Source organism: Melitaea cinxia, chromosome 10 (assembly GCF_905220565.1).
Source record: "Melitaea cinxia chromosome 10, ilMelCinx1.1, whole genome shotgun sequence".
Classification (NCBI taxonomy): domain Eukaryota; kingdom Metazoa; phylum Arthropoda; class Insecta; order Lepidoptera; family Nymphalidae; genus Melitaea; species Melitaea cinxia.
The window spans coordinates 1,527,565-1,553,061 of record NC_059403.1 but is presented as its reverse complement, the minus strand read 5'-3'; the positions used below and the strand labels follow the sequence as shown (position 1 = coordinate 1,553,061).

Sequence of the window (25,497 nt, the reverse complement as noted above, 5' to 3'; positions counted from 1 at the left end):
TTTTTATATGATTGTCTTGCAACGTCAGTCACCTAGTTTTTAGAAGTAAACCCAAATAAAACCAAAAATATATTTTTATATCAATACTAGCTAACCCGGCGAACTTCGTATCGCCTAACACAAACTTTATCGTATGGTATTAAAGTTCAAATTGATTTTTAAGTATTATCACAAATCTTTTGTATGGGAGTATAGAAAAGTGTTTTTTTTAGACTTTTTCAGGAAATTTAATTTTTTTTTTAAATTTTTCTCTCCGTAAGAACTATCGTCGTACTTCAAGGAATATTTTAAAAAAAGAATTATCGAAACCGGTCCAACCGTTCTCGAGTTTTGCGCTTAGCAACACATTCAGCGACTCATTTTTATATTATAGATATGTAACGAAAAAACCAGCCAAGCGCGAGTCGGACTCGCGCACCAAGTGTTCCGAACAAAAGTTATTTAAAATATTTTTACTATGATGATGTAACTAAAAATTTATGCTTTTCGCAATTTTCCCTTTATCTGTGCTATAAGACGTTGGTTCGTGCCAAATTTCAAGATTCTGAGTTCACGAGAAGTACCCTTTAGGTTTTGATTCCCTTGCGAGTGTCAAAATTTTGCAGCATAAATGGCTATATCGTTTGATTGCGTTGGCTTAGTAGTTGATATGAAATTCAGCTTGTTACGGAACCCTAAAAACTAAAAAATTGTTGGTTTTTGACACTGACACTTTAATTCAATATCCTGCTCATCTTTTATATTTATTTTTAAACGTAAGTAATATAATATTTACAATTTAATATTACGTGCCAGGACTTTTAAAAATTCGATTTTACTTTTTTACAGATACCCAAATTAATTTTGCCCTTTGAATCTAATTTTGATGATATCGGCACTTAAAACTTTTTCTCGCTATGTGACGCATACCGCGTCGATTTGACACTATTACATTATTCCTATCCGTACTTAGCATGCCGAACAATAACAGTTGCTTATATCACAAGAATTTCTGAGACAATTTTGCCGTCCGTATATATATATAATATTTTTTATATTATTACTGACCAATTACATAAATACACTTCGCCTTACTTGAATACGATAAATAAGCCTATCATTGTTATCTTTTATACAAACAGTTGATATTAGTTAGATACGGAAACAAGTTATATTTAGTATTTCTCAGTAATCATCTGAGTTAGAAGGATAGTATGAAGTCAATTGTTTCATTTCTTAAAATAATGTTAGTTGTTATGTAAATTAGCTCTACATTATAAATATGGCATGCAGATTGGATAGCCATGCAAATAACATTAATCATACAGAATGTTCATACTGAAGTTAAGAACCTTTTCTATGGATTCTAAGGAAGTAGCATAAATTAGTGTTAATATGTATATTTTGCCTTAGAATATTTCTATGTGCGTTGCATAATACTTTGAATAAATCATATTCCTTTTTTTTCAGACATATAAAACGGAGGAAATGGACACGAGGACAAAATGATCGTATGGTTTTTAAAACTGGAGAGTTAAATTTTGATAACTATTTAAAACTCCGTTTCACAAAATTCCTGAAATAATTTCCATATTTTTGAACGCGAGATGGAGGTGGAGCCTTGTGTATTGCATTTTTGTCTACCTACTTATTTGGTTCACGTTTGCATTGGTTTGGTGACTAATTCTTTATTTACACGGAGATTTAATAGAAGAAAATTTACCTAAAGCGAATAATGAAACAGTGTGGAAACCGTGCGTTAGAGAAATTTATAGTTTCACATCAATATTTTTATTCAGCATTGAAGTCCATACTTCTTTAAGCTATGGAAAGCGAGCGGTAACATTGGAATGTCCTACAGCTATGTTTACAATGTTTCTCGAAAGTATAGCAGGTCATTTTACCCAGTCATTAATCGTGGCATTGATCTTCACCAAATTAAGCAGACCAAAAAATCGTGTACAGACAATTATTTTCTCAAAAAGTGCTAACATTAATCAGAGAGACGGTCACTTGTGTTTGATATTCAGGATTGGCAATATAAGAAAATATAGAATAATATCAACAAAAGTTTTTGCTTATTTAATAAGACACGATACGAAAATTGATGACATAACAAATAATAACGAACTAACCAATTTACGTATAAAGGTCGATGCATGTGACGACATACTTTTTTTAAATCCTGTATCCGTAGTTCAAAAAATTGATAGATATAGTCCTTGCTATGATATATCAGCACAAGACGTTTTAGAATCAGAACTAGAAATAGTGGTTGTCATAGAAGGTATCATCGAATCAACTGGATAGCCTATTCAAGCAATATCAAGTTACACTAGTCAAGAAATTCTATGGGGTCGTCGTTTTATAGAAGTAATAAGTTATGACAAACGTAAACAAGGGTTTGTAAAAGATTTTTCTAAATTTGATGGAACGAATCGTGTGAACACACCGCTTTGTAGAGCAAAAGAATTGGATCAGTATTATGAAAATAGAATAAAAAGAACATATTTACTTACGTGACTCAAAATCAAAATCTGTATCACTCGTTTATTAATTAAATGTCTTTGGACTGAGATGTGGGCTTAATATTAGCACCAATTTCCTTAGTTCCATCAAGTCTTTATACATTGTTCTCATAGCGTGCATTTGTATTTCAAGCGTGGATAACCTTATCTTTACATCTGTCAATTGTCTGATACATACGTTTATATCTTCGTCAAATTTTTCCAACTTTTTCTTATTTACGTCTAAATTATCTTGGAAGAAACTATGTATAGACATCCTGGGACACTATTGGTGTGTGTAAGTGTAAAATGGTTTACTTTTCACACTGATAAATTTGGTGAAATCAGGATAGCGATGAGTAATCACTGAGTATATGATAAGGAGTAGTGATATAGCGACTTACGACGATGATTGAAATTAGAATCGAAATAATCACCCGAATTTATTTAGTAATAAAATGAATGGGCAAAGACAAATATAATGTACTTATTGAAAAAACAATTAAATAGGTATATTGGGTTGGAGTACTTTAATTGAATTCAATATAAAACAGTAATGTATATTATGAAAGAAAAAAATAAATAGACTTAGAAAACTCTACAAAATAAAAAAATGTATTTTGTTTGTATTCTTACAATTAACCAGCATTTCCAAGTCGGTCTGGATAGTCGGAGTGGTTATTTTATTGTTACGTGTAAAAAATGTTTGCTTTAGACCTTCTGAACAAATAAAAGATTGCAAGTAACTTGTTTTTTGGTAATATTTAATTATTTAACTAATACAAATATGTACAAAAATCTTGTGAATAGTAACAGATATTAAAATAAATGAATAGACAAAAAATATTGCAATCCGTAAATGAACATCGTCATGTCTTGTAAAACGTCCCTACGCAAAAAAATAATATTTGGGTTCTCTGCAGACCATTCTGATTACAGCTCCAGGTTAACGTGGTCATTTCGCAAGATCATAACGTGTAAGGAAACTACTCACTGGAACTAATCTAGTAATCCAAACACGAAATGTTTCCTGTACAATACGGACGGTTCTTTGCAGTGCAACCTGGTTGCGACATAAGGTCAAGGATTCCAAAAAAAAGTCATTTTAACTATTATACAAAAATAAGAAATTAAATTTATTGTATAAGAATTTGTGGCTGAGGCAACCCAAATGTAAATTTGAAATTTTTAGTTTTAAAATTTATTTAAATATGAGACGTTATTATAACATTAGACTGATAAGTAGTAAAAAATGTACGTAACATGTTTTATGTGCCCACATCTATGTTTGGGTGTATAATAAACTAGTTGTACCCGCTACTTCGTTCGCATCAAAAATATTTTTTTTTATAAAACACGGTCAACAAACATGCGTACGGCTCACATGATGGTAAGCGATTACCGCGCAAGTGTATTCCGTTCCTACCCACAATCCCCCCCCCCAGGAGCTCTGGTCACCTTGCTCACCACAGTAATACAACACGGCTTGAAAGCAGTATTATTTAGCTGTGATCTTCTCTAAGGTCGAGATACTTCCCCAGTCGGGCTCCTGCAGATTTGCGCAGGATATTTCCTGCTGTGATCCCGTAGGAATTATGGGATGAAAAGTATGTCTTGCCATGTGATCTCATTTATCTTATTTTGCGATTTTAATTATTTTAGCTTGCAAAAATTATCATATTTAATACAGAAATGTTTGATTATTTCATAATTGTGGGCGGTAGGTACTCGCACGCGGTAAATGCGTAAATCCCGATTGCATGGAAATGAAAAAGTAGCCTATATGTTGCTACTCACTCTCCTCTATCCTTCAGTGAAAGTCCCATAACAATCGGTTCATCCGATCCAGAGATTAGCCTAGACAAACAAACAAAATTTAAAACTCGTTTGTTTGTGTTTTAGTATCGCGTAAATAACTATATGAACATGCAAAAACCCAGTCATTTTGAAATCACAGACAGACACTTCTATTTTATTTATATGTATAGATGTGTAGTTATGTCAATGTGGTTTATTCCATCTGAATAAGAGTGTATTGTGCACGAGAATTCTACCAGAGTAGTACCTAACATACATTGTATCCATTGAAAGATTAGCAAAGCACAATTATAATTGAGATATAGGTAAGGTCTTTTTAATTTTATACTAATTTATTCATTTATTTATTACTAGCTGCTGCCCGCGACTTCGTCTGCGTGAACGTTATACAGCACCAAAAATACCTACGATTATACCTTTTAAAATAACATTCATTTACCCATTTCTTCTTAGCATTTCATATCTACAGAAAAATCTCATAGATGGCGCTGCTTTAAAATTGTCTTGTCTACTTATATTCATTTCATTGTTTATTGGCTTAGTTACTTATATTGCGTGATTTTTATAGTGTGAAGCTAACTTATATACCATGTTTATTAACATAATAAAAACAACATTCAAATATGCGTCGTTAGATTTAGACGTTGTTACAGAATGCGTTGAGGAAATAAAGGTTCACTGCTCGTTCCCCGTAGATGATAGCATGATAATATGTAGCCTATATGTTGACCCGACTTATTAATAATATTCGTGCCAAATTTGAAGTAAATCCATGCGGTACTTTTTGAGTTTATCCCGGACAATACATACAGACAAACAGACAAAAATTCTAAAAACTATATTTTTGGCTTCGGTATCGATTGTATATCACACCCCAAGTATTCTTTTAAAAAATATTTAATGTACAGTTTTGACTTTCCTACCATTTTATTATATGTATAGAAACAAGAAGTATATTTTCAGTCAGTAATTGACTACCCAATCACATCACCTTGTTGTCATGACTAGTTTGCAAAAATTACAGACGAACCTACCCATTATATTATTAATGCTTCCATTCCTTAAGGTAATTGAAACGAAACTGCTTCCTTGAACAAAAACATGTCCTTAAGTGATTGATTAATCTAACTCATCACCTCCCGCCAAAACTATCGAAAATATACCCAACTGGTATTTCTTTTTTTTTGGAAATATTTAACTCAAAATGAAGGTGAAATGAATCAGATTCACCGCAACAAAACATTATTTTATTATGAAAAAAAGACAATAAAACAAACATTTTTTGAAAATCATATCAAAAATTGACCGCTCCAGCGGGATTCGAATCCGCGTCTCCGACCGACACGGTCAGTCGGAGACGCGGGTTCGAATCCCGCTGGAGCGGTCAATTTTTGATATGATATTCAAAAAATGTTTAGAATTCCTAATGTGTGGGTAACACAAAAATAAAATCGTACATACAATAAAACAAATTCAAACTTTTCAGAAATGTATTAGTATTTATACATAATAAATCGTAACTTAGATATAAATATTACAAAACAATTATTTGCAAAGAAAAATAAAAATATTAATTTGAATTTTAATATATCTCGTATTATTATCTTAATTAAATTACATACGATAGATATATTACACTTTAGCACATTTACATAGATTACAAGGCCATTTCTCTAAAATCTAAATTGACTACTGCCCGTAAATCATTATCGTATTCAATGTAAGATTGTGATGTAATGTAACTCTCAAGGAATCGCATAATTCGCACAATAATATAATTTTAAGAATAGTTTAAAACATCGAAAGTATTTTAAAAGCAGAGTGAGTACATGCTTAAAATTACTTTAAGAATTTAACATCATATCACATTCCTAGTGAGTTATCAAATTTGTCATAAATTCCCATTTAAATTATAAATAGATAATCTAACTATAATATATAGATCTCTTTTTCTGATATACCACTTAAATTTAATCGAAGCTTATCAGCTCCGCAGTGTTGTTATTGTGTTCAGACTTAACGGGAGTCTGAACTTGCTGGACTTGTTGATTTGGCACTGCTGGCTGTTGGTTCGGAGGGTTATTTCCAAAGTTTTGTTGAACTTTCATTGGCTGACCTTGCATGTTTTGAGGCATACCCTGTTGTTGTTGTTGCCCTTGATTCGGCACCTGTTGCTGCACTTGGCCTTGCATTTGCGGAGGTTGTTGTGGCATACTACCGGGCAATATATTATGCTGGGAAATCTGTTGCATTGGACCCATCTGCTGTCCTTGCTGATTGGCCATCATAGAGTTGGGCGGCATTTGCTGGTTTTGTGTCATATTATTTTGATTTGGTTGTTGCATGTTTTGCCCTTGATGTTGCATTGGTTGGCCTTGCATCATCCCTTGTTGACCTTGCGCTTGTGCTGGATGACCTTGCATAGGAATCGTTTGACCTTGAGACATTTGCGGTTGAGATTGAGAAATCTGCTGACCTTGATTTTGGTTCATTTGTGGCACTTGGGTTAATTGTTGATTTTGACCCGGTAAAGTTTGATTTTGAATCATAGGTTGTCCTGGCATAGGCATCGGTTGACCAGGTAAAGGCATTTGGCCTATGTGTGGAATTTGCGTTTGTGCCTGTTGGTTACTTTGAGGATTTTGTACATTCATAGGATAACCAGACACGGGTATTTGTTGGTTATTATTTGGCTGATTATTATGCATAAAAGGCATTCTCATATTTGGCATTTGCATTGGATACATTGGGTTGCTAGGATTGTTCTGTTGGCTCATATTAGACTGACCGATTGTCATTGGTGGCATCATAGGATTAGTTGGCTGGGAATGATTTGATACATTTTGTTTCGGTAATTGTTGAGTAGACTGTGGATTTTGTTGAGGAATATTCTGACCCGGGAGACCATTTGGTACATTTGGTGGTACAATTTGATGAACGCCAGGCTGGCTAGACAAACGCATTTGTTGCATCTGCTGCATCATCATTTGCTGTTGTAAGGGTATTTGTTGGCCCATTGGTCGTATATTTGGCTGGTTCATTGGAGCTTGGACACTAGTTGGCGGTTGGCTTAAAGCTACGCCAGACGTTGACATGGCATACGTATTTGTCATCTGTGGCATCGACTGAGATATTGTTCCCATTTGGTTTACATTCATTGGAATATTAGCTTGAGACATCTGAGGTTGTCCAGGCATAGGCAAAGAACCGTCAGTCGTGGGTTGGGGTATCATTTGAGGATGAAATTGGGGACTGGCATATACGGGTTGATTAGGGTATCCCGGTTGGTACTGATGCATAGAAACACCAGGCATATAGAAACCACTGTTAGCTGACATCATATACTGATGCTTCTGTTGCTCTTGCCTTATTTGCATTTCTCTTTCTTGTTCCTGCAGATCAAATAATTATTGTTAAAGACATTTATTTAATAATTTTTGTAGGTTACAAATAATACACATACATATTGTTTCACTCAATGTGAGTAATTATATCAAATTTATAAGTTAAATCTATTATTTTTCCAAGCTTAAAATCATCAATTAAATATTTGTTGGTACTGCAGGTAGTCGTGCTTCTTCCTGCGCAGCGCCTGCAGCTTGGCCGCCATCTGCAGCTGGCGCGTGCGGTCGGCCGCCTCCGCAGAGAGAGAGAGAGAGGCCCACTACACGCCCAGCGGTGGACGTCCCGCCCGTGGCTCACCTGCACGCGCTGCAGCGCCAGCTGTCGCTGGTACTGCAGGTAGTCGTGCTTCTTCCTGCGCAGCGCCTGCAGCTTGGCCGCCATCTGCAGCTGGCGCGTGCGCTCGGCCGCCTCCGCGGAGAGAGGCTCACTACACGCCCAGCGGTGGACGTCCCGCCCGTGGCTCACCTGCACGCGCTGCAGCGCCAGCTGTCGCTGGTACTGCAGGTAGTCGTGCTTCTTCCTGCGCAGCGCCTGCAGCTTGGCCGCCATCTGCAGCTGGCGCGTGCGCTCGGCCGCCTCGGCCGCGGCCGCCAGTCGCGCCGCGTGCTCCGCGCGCAGCGTGTCCAGCGCCGCGCGGCTGTCGCGCACCTGCGTTATCTTGTCCTGCCACAGAAATATTGCATTGTTACTCTACTCACCTCACTCTGACATACTAGTAACTAGCCAGGTGTCTGAACAAAGCTGAAGATAATAGCTAGGCTTTTTGAATACTAGTCCGGCCATGGTATCCAGCTTGTCCGGCTTTATTTATTTATTTATTAAACATTTTAATATTGACCAGTTACCGAAACGCAATTCACGAGCGAGCGAAATTTTTTATATATACGAGATACTAAGACACAAAATCCTTAATAATTTAGGATGTCCGGCCTTTTTTTATATACCAAACGTCTGGCCAAATTGTCTATTCTGTCCGGCTACTAGGTTTGACGACCTGGTTACCCTACTAGTATCAATTTTCAAATACATGGCATTGTTACCGAGACTCATTTACTAGTTCTCAAGCACATTTTTTAGTGACTAACTTTAGTAACTGGCTGTGCCCTGCGGTTTCGCTCGCGTTAATTTTAGGAAACAACGTACTTAAATATAACCAGTAGCCTTCCTTGTTTCATGGTTCAAGTATTCATTACATCATTAATTCACAGATATAGTTAATAGGAACGTCGTAAAAAAAGGGTAGTAATTTTTTTTTAATTTAACCATTACCTGTAAACTTTCCAAGTACACTCGCTTATCATCCTGCTGTTGAATATAGCGCAACAACTTCGAATGCATCGCCGTGATGTTCATGAACAAAGTTTGGACAGATGTATCGTTTGCGATTGACCGACCACTGAAACAGTTTAAGTACAACTTGTTATATTTTCTTTCTTTCTTTAATTCAAGGGGATTTCTGGCGTAAAGACAACACAGTTGAGCGTTTACAAGTACAGTAAGACATTCTGAAGTAATTGTTCATTAACAAGGCAAATGAAGCTAGAACCTGTTACCGTCTTCAAAGACATTATAAAATATTGGGATGGTTAAACTTAATCAATCAGATTTTTTTTTCAGAACAATCAATTTGTATGTTACACCTGACTTGGTGCTGCTGATTATTGTAAATAAATTATATAAAAATAAAAGTTAAAATGTAAATATGTTTTGTAATATTTTATTGCCATGAGTGATGATGATACATGAACTGATGTATGTAGCTAATAAATCGTGCAAGTAAGGAAATGTACGTGCGGCTGAACCGTACACAATTACTTAACAAAATGTTATACTTCTTTTAAAATTCAATCAATTTCTTAAAGATTTAAGACCAAGCCTAAACAGGTGAGTGACGCTAGAAGATATGAATAAACATAATTATAATAATCAACATTTTTTTAAGATAGTTAATTTTTGCTGATCATAAATGAATTCTGATTATTTAAATAGTAAAAATAGTGAAATAGTTCAAGATACTTTTGAAGGTTACTTGAGTGTAGTAGATTGATTAATCTATTTACATAGATATGACACGACATACCGTGATGAGTTACTTTTCATCCTGTTAACAAATATCTCCACTTGAGATTTCAGCGACTCGATGAACTCATCAATTTCCTTGTCTTCGGCTTCATCGTCTTGTACTTGTCCTTTTGTAGTCGATGGCTTACTGAACTCTTGCTGAAACGACAAATGGTCAACCACTATACTAAAATATTGCAAAAATTCATTTTGAAATTTTATTTTTCACTAACAATAAGTAGAAACATTGTGATAAAATAATAATTGTCATGTATAAAATAAAATAAAATGCAACACAGAAAACAGTATCTAAACCTAAAAGCTACATTTACTGTTCACTTTTGTTGCTACTAGTCATCATCTATTAATCACTGAGTCTTGAAGGAGGGGGGAGAGAAAGAGATGAAGGGGGGGGGGGCAAAGAGAGACATCACGTGTACTTATTATTCGTTGTAAGCGTGACTTCTAAGCCGGACAAACAACTAATGAATACCATGAAACCTTAATGTCTACCTGGACATTTTATAACTATGTTTTATTTCCCAAATTTAATCAAGTATGCGTGTATTACGGACCCGTCTGTCCAGTGTGGTGACTATGAACAAAACACATGAGTTCGCGCCATTTTTAGGGCCAACTTGGGGAGGCTTATGTCCAGCAGTTGACTGCGCTAGACTGAAGTGATGATGCGTGTATTAAGATTATGTTCTAAGAACTTCAATAGACTTTGTACTGCAAAATACGCGCGATTTTTGGGTACGATTATTCTAAAACTTCACCACGTATTGTATCACCAGACGAGGGTAGGAAGTTGAAAAGTTATTTAAAAAAAACATCGGGTGATTAATGGTCTCCATTCAAGATTATTTTAATAAGACGACTTAACTGATTTAGCGCACAAAAGGACATATTCTGCTCAAAATCAGTTCTGCACGATTGAGGAAGTATCCCAACCTTACAGAATATAATTAACTGAGGTAGGGCATAGCAGTAAATTTTCTGCTCAAAATATGAAGCAGTCTGACTGGGGTAGTACCTCGACCTTACAGAAGATCACAGTTGAATAATACTGTTTTCAAGCAGTGTTGTGTTCCTGTTGGTGAGTAAGGTGACCAGAGCTCCTGGGGGGAATTGGGGATAGGGTCGGTAACGCGATTGCGATGCTTCTTGTGTTGCAGACGTCTATATGCTACGGTAGTCGCTTACCATCAGGTGTGCCGTACGTTTGTTTGCCGGCCTAGTTATATTTTTAAAAAAATTAAAAAAAAGAGTTTCACAGCTAAAAACACTCACACATATACTCTCAAGCAGTGTTGTGTTTCTGTAATGAGTAAAGTGACCAGAGTGTTCTGGGGGGGAATTGGGGGTAGAGTCGGAAACGCGCATGCAATGCTTCTGATGTTGCAGACGCCTGGCTATAGGCTACGGTAATCGCTCACTATAAGCTGAGCCGTACGCCGGCTCGCCAACCACCATTACCACAGTAGTACAAAAATAAGTATTAACTTTGTTAAATTGTGACAACATGTTATGTATGTGTGTATGTATGTATGTGTGTATGTATGTATGTGTATGCATGAAGTATGTTTTTTTCTATATTTTTTGAGTAGGGAACGAAAATGCTTGCGTGCATAATGTTGAATTTACAATTTATACAGATAATTGCACTGCTACCTTTTCAATGCATATTATCCCATATCTAAAGATTGTCTGGAAGAGATCGCTACTAAGCGATAAGACCGCCTTTGTACATTACTATCTCTATGTGTAAATAACTGTTTTATGTAATTTTTTTCCGAGTGGTGTGCAATAAAGTATATTCTATTCTATTCTATAAGACGAACCTCGGGCGCGTCGTTGGCGGCGTGCGAGGGCGCGGTGGGCGCGGCCGATTCCCGCTGGCGTTGCTCCCAGTAGCCGCGGTCCAGGTAGCGCGACAGCTCCGGGGCTGAACCCGCGTGCTCGGGGGACGCGCTCACCGTGCTCGGGCTCGGGACTGCGGACGCCCGGCACTTGTTCACTTACACGATACACTATGACGCGTGGTATGGGTACGATTTTTTTGAGGCGTGGTATGGGTACGTTTTTTTTTTTTAAGTTTTAACATCCATAGGCTCTTGAGTGCCCATGCCTTTATTTACATTTTTAATTTTCGAAGCGTTGAAGCGTATTCTTTTCAACATTGCATGCTTCAAATTACGAACTAAAGCTTCATCATTACATCATTACAGCCTATACAGTCCACTGCTGGACATAGGCCTCCACAAGTTTACGCCAAAACTAACGTGAACTCGTGTGTTTTGCCCATAGTCACCACGCTGGGCAGGCGGGTTGGCGACCGCAGTACTGGCTTTGTCGCACCGAAGACGCTGCTGCCCGTCTTCGGCCTGTGTATTTCAAAGCCAGCAGTTGGATGGTTATCTCGCCACCGGTCGGCTTTTTAAGTTCCAAGGTGGTAGCGGAACTGTGTTATCCCTTAGTCGCCTCTATCGACACCCACGGGAAGAGAGGGGGAACTAAAGCTTCTTTTCTCGAATTCGATTGTGAGTCCAAAACTGACCGTGAGAGATATATATACCTATACATACATATATAGTATGGGTACGTTCCCTAACATCCCACTGCTAGATATAGGCCACTTTCTCCATCTAAAAGAATGGTCGGAGCTTAATCTAAGCCGCACTACTACGGCTTGACGGATACTATATATAACAATCGCTATCGAGTGTATATGATAACAATCGGGCACTTCCCGCTGTGCTTTGGAGAGCACGTTAAGCAGTCGATCCCGATTACTATCAATAGTATCTGCCAACTCGTAGTGGATTATGCTCCGACCTTTTCAAATGGAGAAACCCTTTGCCCAGTAGGAGTTACAGGCGAAAAAAAAAACAATAATTATTTCCTTTCCTTTGCCTCTTACAACATCCACGAGAAGAGAGGGAGTAGTTATATTCTTTTCTGCCGTATAACAGTAAGAAAAATAATAAAAGTGTAAAAATTAATTCATTGCATTTATAAAATCTATTTTGCATTATTAAAACTTACTTGTGGGGTGTAAAGTTGTTTCAGGCGCGATATAAGATCGAGACTTGCGTTCTTTCTCCTTGTGTTCGGCTTCAGACTGGCTGAGGGCAAGCGCCAGCTGTAACTCTTCTTCCTCCTGTAGCTCCTCAGCAGATTTACCAGGACGTTTCTATATTAACATAAGTTTTATATAACTTAGGTATATGACAAACGAATTTCTAATCTATACTAATATTATAAAATTGAACATTTTTTTGAACGCGCTAAGCTCTTGGTACTAGGTAACTAGTTCGAATTGAATGGATGTTCGTGTTGGATGGTCTATTGACCAAGAAAGGCTATATAATATTTTAGTGCGTGCTCAAACTAACAAGGGTGAGATCGCAGGGCACGGATAGTTCTATGATAACTCAAAAATAAAAATTAATTCAGAAAGTGATTCAAACTATAATATTGAAGCAGTTATTTAAAGGTTTCCACTGACCTTTGGAACCAATTTTATTTCCTTTCAAATCAAGTCTAATATAATTTAATTTATATTGTAATGTAACGCAAACATATTTAGTTTCTTTTTGTACTGCTGTTTGGCGCTCTCTCTTTTTCTTGTTACTTTTAAAAAAAAAGACTATTAACAAATTATTTTTCAAATTTTGTCGTAAGAGGAATTATGGAAAAAATAATTACCTATCTCCTAAATTTTGTTAATAAGAGATATTTATTTATTTTTTAACATCCATCCATTCATTTTTCCACATTTTATCATTCAATTTTATCATTATAACTGGATCGACGATCTACGTAAGATTGCCGGTGCAGGCTAGATGAGGATTGGGTAAAACCGGGTTGGCGCGAACTTGGGAAGGCCTATGACCAACAGTGGACTGCGATAAGCTGAACTGAAATACTTATTCAGTTATATACAAATCATTCGTCTTTACAAATTTTCGTAAGTACATATATTTTACGGTATAATTTTATTTTCAATACATCTTCAGAATAATATCTTAAATATTTATTGATAACCATTTATTGATCATTATCTTTTCATTGTGCGTACATATCTCTTAAAAAGAATTAGTCTGAATGTTGTTGGTCAATTTCAATAATGGAACTACCATTTTTTCTAAAAAGTTTGAACTGAGCTCTGAAAAGTATCTATAAACTAACCAAAATGCATATGACTTCACTTATTAAATGAAAAATCCTGTTGTTCTCAAAAAAAAAAAAAAAAAAAACCTATATATGAATAGAATTTACACCTTCTTTCGTGTTTCTTTGTTATGAAATAATGTTTAGCTTTTTGTTGAAGTATTGAAAACTAATAAATTATAAGACGTTGATTTACTCGTATTCACTAGACCTTAGTCATTATTTTATTATGAGTGATATTGAATAATTTGTAAATTTTTCTGTTTGTCACATTTATTTCACCTATCTTAGTAACCCATACATATTCTTTCCTAAATAATGTCATTAGCTATAAATTAAAGAACACAGTAAAAGACATATTTATATGTATTTAAAAATTACAAATGTTTTTTACATTACAGAATAAGTCAGAAAATAAAATCAAAGTCAATAAATTGAATATTTAAAGAGTTAAACATTATCAAAAGCTAATTATTATAATGGCTTAAAAATATTTCATGATTTTATACTAAGAGCCAATTAAAAATATTAATTTTGCCTCAGTCTCCTAACAAACTTAGGTGTTTCCGGAACAGTAATAGGTGCAGCTGACTTTTCTGGGACAAATGGATCTAATGATGGAACTGGTTTTGCATGATGCACAAGCTTGGCCCGTAATTCAACTATTGCACGCTCTTCTGCTTCGAGCTGTTCTCTTTCTTTCTCCTGTTTTAATCTCTCGTTTTCTTCTTCTTTTTCTTTTAACTGCTTTTCAAATCTTTCTCTTTCCGCTGCTCTTTTTTCTGTGGTCAACTCAAAAGGAATAGACTTGACTATGTGTGTTTGTTGCAGAACTGGTTTGAAAGGCTCTTTATAAAGCACTGTTGGTGGTTTAGCTTCAAATTTAACATAATTTTCCTTATTCTCCGATGAAGTATTAGAAGCACTGCATGCTGAACTACCACATTGCATCCTCTTTTTTACAGCCGCAGGTAGAGGCTGAGCTTTAAATTGAGAAGCAAGCCTTTTTTCCTCTTCCAATTGCCTCTTTATCCTTTCTTCTCTCTTTCTTTTTAATTCTTCATCTCTTTTTTCAAATGAGAATGGTTCTGGTTTCACTGGACCGTGGCGCTGTACCATCTTCTCACATTTATCCATTTTTTTAGCATTGGCTGGCAGATCCTTTAGCTTTGTTTCAGATTTAAAGTGATCAGCAGAGTTTGCTCGTTTATAACGGAATTTGGGACTAACTGGTTTAGTCACATGCGGAAGTGATTTAATTGCTAATTGAGGTTTCTCAAGTATATGCTTTGGAGCTGGACGAGCTTTAAAATTTGGTACTTGTCCAGGTGATTGAGCTGCTTTCTTTTGAATTTCAGTCAACTTAAATGGTTCTGGGACTGTTATTGGCTTTCTTGGCACTTCAGGCAAATGTTTTGGTCCCTCTATAACTGATTTAGGAATAGGATTCGCTTTAATTTTAAATTTTCTAATCTCCTCGAGTTCCAATTCTTCTTTCTCTTTTTGAGAGAGTATATGATGTGGTCGCGAACGGGCTTTACATCTCAACATAGGAGACTGAGGAATTGTTAAGCTGGCTGGACCTCCACAACCCTTAGGGCGAAATGACCGGGGCCTGCTCGAGTGGAATCTATCAGGAGTGTCCCTTTGGTAGTGGTATATCGCTTCAGCCATTGACACAAATTTTGTCTTCGATAACTCTTGTGGCTGCCCAGTCGGTCGCCGACGTCTATGATATACTTCTTCCTGGCTATCCGTAAATTCTAACTTGATCAAATCTTGTCTCAGTGAAGCTATATCATTCATCGATAAAGATTTTCTCATCCCTCCGAAATCATCTTCAAAACAATCGAAGTTGTTATGATCACCAAAATCTTCTTCAATTGGTGTTACTGGTTCGTCTTTTAAATGTAATTTACCACCCGGTGTGAAATACACCTCACCTCTAAAATTAGTAACGTAGTTTTTAGCCATTTTGTTTAATAATACAAAGAAAAACTTTTATTATCCGCGTAGAACTCACACCGTTATTTTAAACGCATTTCAAATCTTAAACAGTTGTCAGTTGTCACTAAAAATAAAGATCTAACATGAAGTTGCCATGAATGATAAATAATAACATTTCTCACTTCATGTAATGTAATATAATAATACAAATTATTAAAACATTTATTAAAGTCAAGTTTTATAAATATTGAATAATATTTGTAAATAAACAACAAAATTGTTTTTTTCACTTCACAGCTTTTTTTATACGTAGCTAACAAACTTTGATAACTTTTACAGACGATATATATGTAACTGTCAATGTCAAATGTCATACCATTATCTAGTAACTATTGTGAAAAATAAAACTGCTAACAAGCTAATTAAATAAGGTTAAAATAATTAAAACGATAAACTTTAACTCAGAATGACACAAGCACTGCCAAATCCCAACACACTATTGCCACTTGAACTCGTGGACAAATGTATCGGATCCAGAATTCATATTATAATGAAGAATGACAAAGAAATGGTGGGAACATTGCAAGGTTTCGACGATTTTGTAAATATGTTACTAGACGATGTGACTGAGTACGAATCGACACCCGAGGGAAGGAAAATTACAAAGTTGGATCAAATATTGCTCAATGGAAACAACATAGCGATGTTGGTGCCGGGAGGTGAAATGCCAGGCGATTCTTACGATGGTCAATGATAAACAGTGCAGTAGTTTAAATAAACGTAATTATAAGGAAATGATTCACGTTTTATTTACTTTCTTACCTCACATTAACTTATCAGTGGCAATTATTGTTTATTCTTTAAAGAAAAACAGGAATTTTGTTTTGTAGGTATATTTTGTGCTTTCAACATATTCACAATCAATAAGAACCAACCAATAAACAATTCATTATCCATAATATGCCTTATTAATGAAGCATTATCTATATTTTAGAATAATGGCAGTTTTTTTTTATGTAAGTGATATATCCACAGGCTTATAATGCCCATGCTTTTGTTATTACATATTTTTTTAATTTTTTTTTAAACATGCATCGGTACTTCACTGCAACTTTAGAAAACTTATGAATATTTATATAAAATACTTATAACAAGTTGATCTGGCAAACTTTGTACTGCCAAAAGAATTAACCAATTTGTTGCAATCTAAAGTTATGCACAAATAAATAACTATATAACTGTAGTACTGAATAATTTGTTTACTTGTAAAATGTGAATGGTTGAACTTGTAAAACACTTTATTTGCCTGAATGTAAAAAAAAAAACTGTTATTAACTCCTTAAAGTCAGTCAATTGGATAATTATGTTATTTGTAACATATTTCTTTTTATTGTTTTTACATACCATCATTTTTAATAAACTTAATATAAAGCACTACTTTATTCACACTTAAAAATGTATATTACACTTATTTGTGAAAAATTAACTTTTAATTAGTAACTAGCATATTTTAAACTAAATATAGTTATGTCATTTAAGTAATATACAAATTTTACCTGCACAGGAGTTGAACCATAGTCGCTGGCAGTGTCAATAATTTCTAACTTTGCAGTAGAAGACGGTGGACGGCTTACTTTATCAAAACAGGCGTCACATACTCGCACCTAGACATTATATTTATATGTATTATACTATAAACATTTCAATAATATTGTCACCAATATCACTTCTCTTACCTCCTTTTCAATACCGAACTTGGGTAATGTTGATGTTTTAGAACTGCATTGCTGACAAAATACTTGACCACAAGCACGGCAATGGTGCCGCCTCACCATCAACGTAAACGCTGTACGGCATCTAAATGTTGCGATTATTAAAATTAAATTAGTAAAAAGATTTACCACACCATAACCATAATTATTCTCATTCTAACCTATGACAAACTTCCCCATCTGCCCATTCAGGGGCTGTATCAGCAGAAAACATTGCATCTGATTCCTTAAGCGGTGGAAATTTGTGTCCTTCAGCTTTTAAAATATTCACTGTATCCTGTCAACAACGAATAAAAGAAAATATAAGCTCACTTCACAAATACAGTTCTAATTTTTATATAAGGTGAACACAATTTTTTTTTTTTTTAAATAACAATTTAAATATGATGATATGTTTAGGTGTTTTGTTTCGTCTGATTCTGAGATATGACTCATGCCACGACTGATAACGTGATAATAAAGGTGTAAACGTCATATTTTATTGTTGAATCAATCTCTAGTTCAATAACCTTGGATTCAAAATAAATTACATTGACTTTTTACGTTTTAAGAATTTTATAGTTGAAAAAAACACTTTTAATTGAATGGAATAGGCACTTGAAGTTGAAATGAATTTACTGTTTGTTTAATTAATTACACATGAGTGACAGTTAATAAAAATTTTATCAACATTACACTATATATAACTTCTTAGGTAAACTATTATTACTTAACACAGATTGTAAAACCAAGTAATGGCACAATAACAGACTTAGACATAAGGTTCTGAGACAGCATTTAATTAGATTAAAGAAAGATCAATAATAATATAGCATATAATTAGATCGTAACGCGATTCAGTACAACACCTATACGATTAGCTGAAGAGTTTGTTTCGAATCCTTAATGGCTTTATTTGTAAAGAAAATCTACCTCATTTTAAAATACAGTTTTTTTAGGTACTTCCAAGTTATTAATAGATTCTGCGCGTCTATTCTTGGTATGATACCAAAATTTTGCATATTTCGTGTTTTATAGAAGACCTATTTTTTATAATAATAATGATAATAATAATAATAATAATACTTTATTTCAGACTAGATTTTAAGTCCATATTGAGTTAGTACAACAAAACAACATTTAGAATAAAAAACAAAACAAAATTAAATTAAAAAATCAATAAGTAAAAATAAAATTAAATAGGTAAAGTAAAAGTAAAATCAAAAATCAAAAATAAAAAATTCAAAATTAAAAAAATTTAAAAAATTTATCATCCCAAGGTGAGCCGTGTCTTCTTCAACCGACTTCAAAAAGAGGTACTCAATTTGAGTGTATTTTTTAATGTGATTCTTTTTTTAGTCGAAAGCTAATGCTTAACGTTTGGAATGTTCGGCATAATAACTTTGTAGTACTCGTTGATCGATATTAAAGACGGTGTAATTTTTTCGTTTCCGAGCAATCACAATTATTTTGTTTTACTAATTATATATTTATGTTAAGTACGAATTCGTATTTTTTTTTTATTCATCTTGTTTACTTTTTAATCATTCCAATATAAAAATAATTGTAAGAAAAATATATAATTAATTGAGATAGTTTAACGGTACTTGAACTCTGTATTAATAATTATAATTGACATGAATTAAAATGACCTTATTTATGCTCAAAGCTCTAAGGAAGCTTCCCAATTAGTCGACAGACTACAACGTGGGCATTATCCGACTCCAGTGATGGTTTTGTGTGGTTTTAGCTATGAAGGAGTGACTGAGCCATATTTTTGTGAAAAACGTATCAAAACATTGGCACAAGTGTATCAAAATATCATTCTTAAGAAGGTAGGTAAGCTCCCTTAACAACACCATGTTCAATAACCACGAATGTTCCTTTCAGCTCGATCCACCCAATCTTGGCTAGAAAGCAACGTTCCGGACTTCATCAGAGCTGAAGACTGGCCGTCATCTAGTCCCAATCATAATCCGCTGGGTTATGATTTATGATCAGTTTTAGAGAGCATGACTTTTTCTAAATGCCATGATAATTTGAAGTCTCTAAAACGAAAAGAGCGCGTGCTTCTATTGATAACAGGCCACAACGTTTAAATGACTCTATTGCAGCCAATGGAGATGACTTCAAATATGCTTTATATATTTTTAATGGTTTTATATTAATGTATTAAAATAGTAATACTTGTTTGCCCGCAAACGAAAAAAAGCGACTTCAATTACATTGACAAGTAATACAACGTAAATAGATGAAAAAATTAACCAACGCACTAGTCATCACTACGATTTTCGAGGGTTTCCCTCGATATCTCTGGGATTCCATCATCAGATTTGAATCATTTTTTTTTTTTTTTTTTTAGGACAACTTACAAAACATACACTAATACAGATTTAAAAAAAAAATGTTTACAATAATTTGCTGAGTGTTGTTTTATTTACAAGTTGCCACGGCGTGATCATATATTGGTTTGATCATAATTGGTTCATAAATGACGAAGTTATCCCCGAACATACATAATATATATATAGGAGAATATATACGGTCGAATTGAGTAACCTCCTCCTTTTTTGAAGTCAGTTAATAAAACACTGTAAAAGTAAGTTCTATCCCACGTGACATTGGCGAAATCGACAATGCCTCCTGGTACAACTAAGAGCCATTAAGCCCAAGAATTAATTAATAACTAATAACATTACAATTTTAACAGTTGCAATCGAAAATATTTCTGATTTTCGGTTCTTTCGAATAGTTTCGAATTTTAAAATTAAAAAAAATGTGGAAACAAGAAAAATAAAAAATACATGTCATAACATAATTATAAAGAAATACAATATAATTATGTAGAGTCCATTAGAGGAGGCCAGGGAGGAAATTATGTTATTTCAAATTTGAATTTTTCGAACACAATTTTTCTGACGTTTCTAATGAGTGTTGGAATCAATTTCTTTTATTTGTACGTATTTTTATAAATAGTCCATTAGTGAAATTACTTTTGAAATGTAATATTAAAAGTACCTCCTTAAGCTCCCTTCTTCTCGTGACCATGGTTGCTGTAAAGTAACCGAAACGTTGGCCATCTATTACCTTATGAACCACGATAAAATCCGAAAAAGTTGTTTATTATAATACCTTCTTAAATGTCTAAGCCCAGCATGAGTTATCGTTTTAAATAATTAAATTTTGTAATCACGTGCGGTTGAAAATCCTAAATATTATAATTATAGTTTACTTAGTCATATCTAAGATACCAAAGTAAATAATTAACAATAATTTATTATTTACATATATTTTAACATCATATATGTACAAATGCAAATAGGCGTATTTATAACACTTAAGGACATTTCTCTACTTGTTTGTTCATGTTGTGCGATTTTATCTATTCACAAAAAGTATTATTTTTATGTAATGTGATTATGTAATTATTCTTGAATTGCAAAAAAAAAATCTTGTTCAGCTATTGTATATGAAAAACGTAACCATAATATATTTATTTAGATAAAGTCGTATCAAAATAATAAAATAATGTAACTAGTTTCTTTTCTGATTCATTTACATAACATTTAAATGATATAAAATGGAATATATAATCAATAACAACAAACCTGAACAGCTCTGTACTTAGGATTGTTGCGGAAAGCAAATGCCCAAGCTTGAATTAATTCTAAAATCTTCGTTTTCAAGTTCTCATGTTGCGTGGATTTTACCAAATCTCTCAGCATTTCACAGAATGCCTTTGAAGCTACCTCATCGTGAACTCCTGATCCTGTAATACAAATTTATTAATGTTTGCTTCACAAACAAGAGCTAAATACATAGGTTAAGCTATGTTTTGATGAAAACACAGATATACACTGATGGATTGTGTTGTTCGAAAATAAAAAAAATTGTAAGTAAAAATGAAAACATCTTAAGAAATATGAGACATACAGTATAAATTAAAGAAAACTATATACGTGTATTACTATACAGTAATACCCCGACTTACGCTACCTCGACTTACGCGAATTCGGAGTTACGCGATTTAATTTTCTCGTCTATTCGTTTTTTGTTTGACTCCCCCCCACCCGCATTATTATTCGTTCAGTTTACAACAGGCACAGACGTGTAGTGCGGAATCGGCGCGTAGGGACATAAGTTACGATTTTGTGTTTTTTTGTGCGTTGTGCGACGACCTGAGATATTTACTAAGTATGTACAACTATGGCATCCAAACGAAGTAGAACCGACTCTTTTGCTTTAAACAAGAAGAGAAAAACATTATCTTTGGAGTGTAAACACAACATAAAGACTATGATGCAAAAATAAAAATTTGTGATTTAGCGAAGACGTATGATCTACCGGAATCGACAGTCAGATCAATTACGAAAAGCACACCGTAAAACTGTACCTCGACTTACGCGAATTCGACTTACGCGGATAGCGCTCAGTCCCACCTATCGCGTAAGTCCGGGGTATTACTGTATATATGTATGTACTATATACATGTATATATGTATGTACTATATACATGTATATATGTATGTACTATATACATGTATATATAGTATGTATAGTAGTATGTACTATATATGTCATCACTTCAGCCTAATGCAGTCCACAGCTGGACATAGGCCTTCCAAAGTTCGCGCCAAAAATGGCATAAACTCATGTGTTTTCACCATAGTCGCCACACTGGGCAGGCGGGTTGGTGACCACAGGGCTGGCTTTGTCGCACTGAAGACGCTGCTGCCCGTCTTCGGCCTGTGTATTTCAAAGCCAGTAGTTGGGAGGGTTATCTCACCATCGGTCAGCTTTTTAAGTTTCAAGGTGGTAGTAGAACTGTGTTATCCCTTAGTCGCCTCTTATGATACCCAAAGGAAAAGGAGGGGGTAGCTATTTTCTGTACTGCCATAACATGTACTATTATTATAACCACACAGCAGGTATGTTTAATTATTTGAATAGCTATACTAATATTATAAAGAGGTAAAGTTTCTAACTTTGTTTGTTTGTAAGGAGAAACCTTCAAGAATACTGATCCAATCATGAAAATTCTTTCACTAACAGAAAGCTACACTATTAAGAAATTATATATGGCTATATTTTATTTTCATTGAACAAAAAAAATCAGTGACAAATAATAGTATATGTAAATTAAAATCGGAGAAATACGAGCGAGATGAAAACTTTACTATATATTTGCATCACAAAAATAATTAACACCCAACGGAGTGAGTATATACTAATGAGAAAATACAAAATAAAAATACTTTATTATATTTGTCTTGTAGATAAAAACTACTGTTACGTTACTCTGTTTACAAATTGGTGATTAGCTTTTAACATATAGATGTTTAAAACTACAACAGACAAAACTTACCACAATTTTTTACAATACTTTCAAGTACGAGAAGTGCAAACATAGCCTGGTGTGGATTCTGCGAGTATAGTTTCTTTTTTACAGCTACCACTGCATATTTAGGGCTAAAAATATAAAACTTACTAATTATAAAATAAAATTAATATGACATTAAAAATCCTATTTCAATGGTAAAATGACTGCAGATGAATGCAGTGACATTAAAATGTTACTCACGAACAATCATTTTGCCTAATTAAATCACAAATCTGTAAGATCGAGGGCCAATCGGGATCTAGGCGTAGATTACTTGTCGCTTTATCTAGAACAAATTAAAAAACATCAACATACCATCAACATTAAAAATGTATACTTTAATAAAGACGTTGAAATTAAACAACTGAAAACCTTTCACTGAAACATTTAACCAAAAGAAAGTGATGCAAATTAGATAAAATAATAATCGACTTTTATTGCAGCATAAATAAAATAACAAAACATGCAACTATTAATAGATTTTTTCTTACGAATAAGTAAAAATACGTACCAAGTAATTTATCGAAATTATTAGCACGAAACATTTTTAATAACAAGAACGTTTACAGCAAACAAACTTTTGTTTTAGATAATCAACTATGATGATTCTTCAATGGACAGAAAAATGACAGCTCACTGTGTCAATTTTCTATTTTGTTTCTACAGTGGTCACAGACTAGGTACTTAAGTAGGTAGAGATACTATTCTACGTATACGTAGACGTAGTAATACGTAACTATGTAAGTATATTGTGGTCATTTTAAGCAGTGTTTTTGATTATGATTAGAAATTGAGGTTTGTCAAGTCTCGAAATTTTGAAAGTCTTGAGATGTGGTCTCGAGCTATATTTCCCGAGACTTTCAAGACATTTGAAAGCTGAGACATGAAGTAAACTATAAATTTTTACGATCTTTACGATGTTTTTTTTATTGATAACTTGTCTAGTTGAATTCAATCCCTATTCACTCTATCTTTTAAAACTTTTTGTTACATCTTTACGACTAATCTGATAATGGGATCCCAAAAAAATCGAGGAAAACCCTTGAAAATCTGCATAAATTTTTACTGGGTGTATATTGTTGTTGATTTTTAATTTAATCAAAAGGCGATGTTTATCATGTGATCACATTTCTTCTAACCTCAAAACTTTAACCATGGATTGGCTAAGATCTAGACTAAGAAAAACCGAATTATGGGGTTTTGAGGTGTGACAATGTTACCTTGTATAGATTCCCCTACACCCTCCGCCCTCCACACCCAAAAACCCCATAATTCGGTTTTTCTAATTCGGTTTTTCTTAGTCTAGATCTTAGCCAAATAAAATTTTGGTCGAATTTCGACAACTGGGCGACCCCTAGTATCTATAATAAGGCAATTCATTTTCAACGAGGCCGTATCGAATAGCAAGTTGTTGGTAGATAATACTGGCTACTTGGTTATGTCTGTGCAAGTACTTACTGTTAGCAAGATGATTACAATCGGAAAAAATATGTTTAATGGATTCTCCAGGCCTATGATAAGCTCGACATATGTTTGGAGTTCCATCTTTAATTATATGTTTTCGGTTATATGTTATCCGTCTTAATAACTTCATCCATAATTGCACAGACAAAACATTCGGTTTTTCCAAAGAGATTCCCGTGTTATAATTAGGATGCAGAGCTGGTTGTTCTACATCTGGGTCTATCAGAACTTTGTAAAACTGATCATGTAGTTCTTTGCTCTTTCATGCGGCCACGTGGTCTACGGTACTCATTGCTATAGGATGGCTATAGGCTTATGCCATTTCGCTTTGCCTAAGGACAGCGGAGTAAAGCCCTTATATACAGAATGTCCGGTAATTAATGGAAACCCCGCAGGTGCTTATCAAGGGGCACAGGGCCAACCCAGAAAAAAAAATTAATCTATCAGCAATGGTCTAGGGTTTATTTAAAAAAAAATTAAGTATGAAATTCGATACCTTTGTTCAAACTTTTGGATACTACGGCTGCAAATTCAATAATAACGAATAGATTTTCTCTGGAAATAGTCGTGGATAGTGTTTCTTTTTTTTCACCAATCATCTCGGACAATCGGACAGCAATCGGACAGTCGGACAGTGTGATACTCGGACCCATAGACGTACAATACAAACTCGTCGGACCGCGGTGAACTATGATAGTTGATAGTACTGGTACAGTGTACGATTAGTCCGATTCAGCGTTGCAAAAGCTACCGATTTATCGGTAGATCTACCGATTTTGGCCCTTGTCTACCGATATACCGATTTAGCAGTGCTATCTACCGAATTTTTGAATTTTCAACTAATGTAAAATAATTTTCTAAAAAAAAAGGTAAAATAATATTCTTAATACTGTAACACTAAAAGAAAACGGTAACACAAAATCAATGTACGAGGACTTCCCGAAATTCTTCCCACCACGTCGAATATGACCGTTCAAATCCGCGGTGTGTTAAAACAAATTGTACTAAC

The 25,497-nt window shown here is 34.4% G+C and overlaps 3 protein-coding genes and 1 pseudogene across 3 annotated transcripts; 2 read left to right on the top strand and 2 right to left on the bottom strand.

Annotated features, from left to right (window-relative positions):
* The first annotated feature begins 1,283 nt into the window (after nucleotides 1-1,283).
* On the top strand, nucleotides 1,284-2,535 carry LOC123656868 (annotated as a pseudogene).
* A 3,245-nt stretch (nucleotides 2,536-5,780) lies between these two features.
* On the bottom strand, nucleotides 5,781-23,685 carry LOC123656871 (hepatocyte growth factor-regulated tyrosine kinase substrate). Its single transcript, XM_045592483.1, has 13 exons — nucleotides 23,536-23,685; nucleotides 23,226-23,310; nucleotides 23,010-23,113; nucleotides 21,253-21,413; nucleotides 17,827-17,942; nucleotides 17,630-17,750; nucleotides 17,441-17,557; nucleotides 12,819-12,966; nucleotides 11,615-11,766; nucleotides 9,790-9,929; nucleotides 8,979-9,105; nucleotides 8,175-8,372; nucleotides 5,781-7,696 (listed from the first exon to the last, which is right to left on the bottom strand). Exons 1-13 carry the CDS (start codon nucleotides 23,567-23,569, stop codon nucleotides 6,275-6,277), a joined length of 2,925 nt encoding a protein of 974 aa, XP_045448439.1. The 5' UTR covers nucleotides 23,570-23,685; the 3' UTR covers nucleotides 5,781-6,274.
* Nucleotides 14,407-15,978, bottom strand: LOC123656867 (targeting protein for Xklp2-like). The gene has a single exon (XM_045592481.1). It carries the CDS (start codon nucleotides 15,918-15,920, stop codon nucleotides 14,475-14,477), a length of 1,446 nt encoding a protein of 481 aa, XP_045448437.1. The 5' UTR covers nucleotides 15,921-15,978; the 3' UTR covers nucleotides 14,407-14,474.
* On the top strand, nucleotides 16,245-16,688 carry LOC123656869 (U6 snRNA-associated Sm-like protein LSm5). Its single transcript, XM_045592482.1, has one exon. The coding sequence runs from the start codon at nucleotides 16,360-16,362 to the stop codon at nucleotides 16,645-16,647; it is 288 nt and encodes a 95-aa protein (XP_045448438.1). The 5' UTR covers nucleotides 16,245-16,359; the 3' UTR covers nucleotides 16,648-16,688.
* Nucleotides 23,686-25,497: the final 1,812 nt, after the last annotated feature.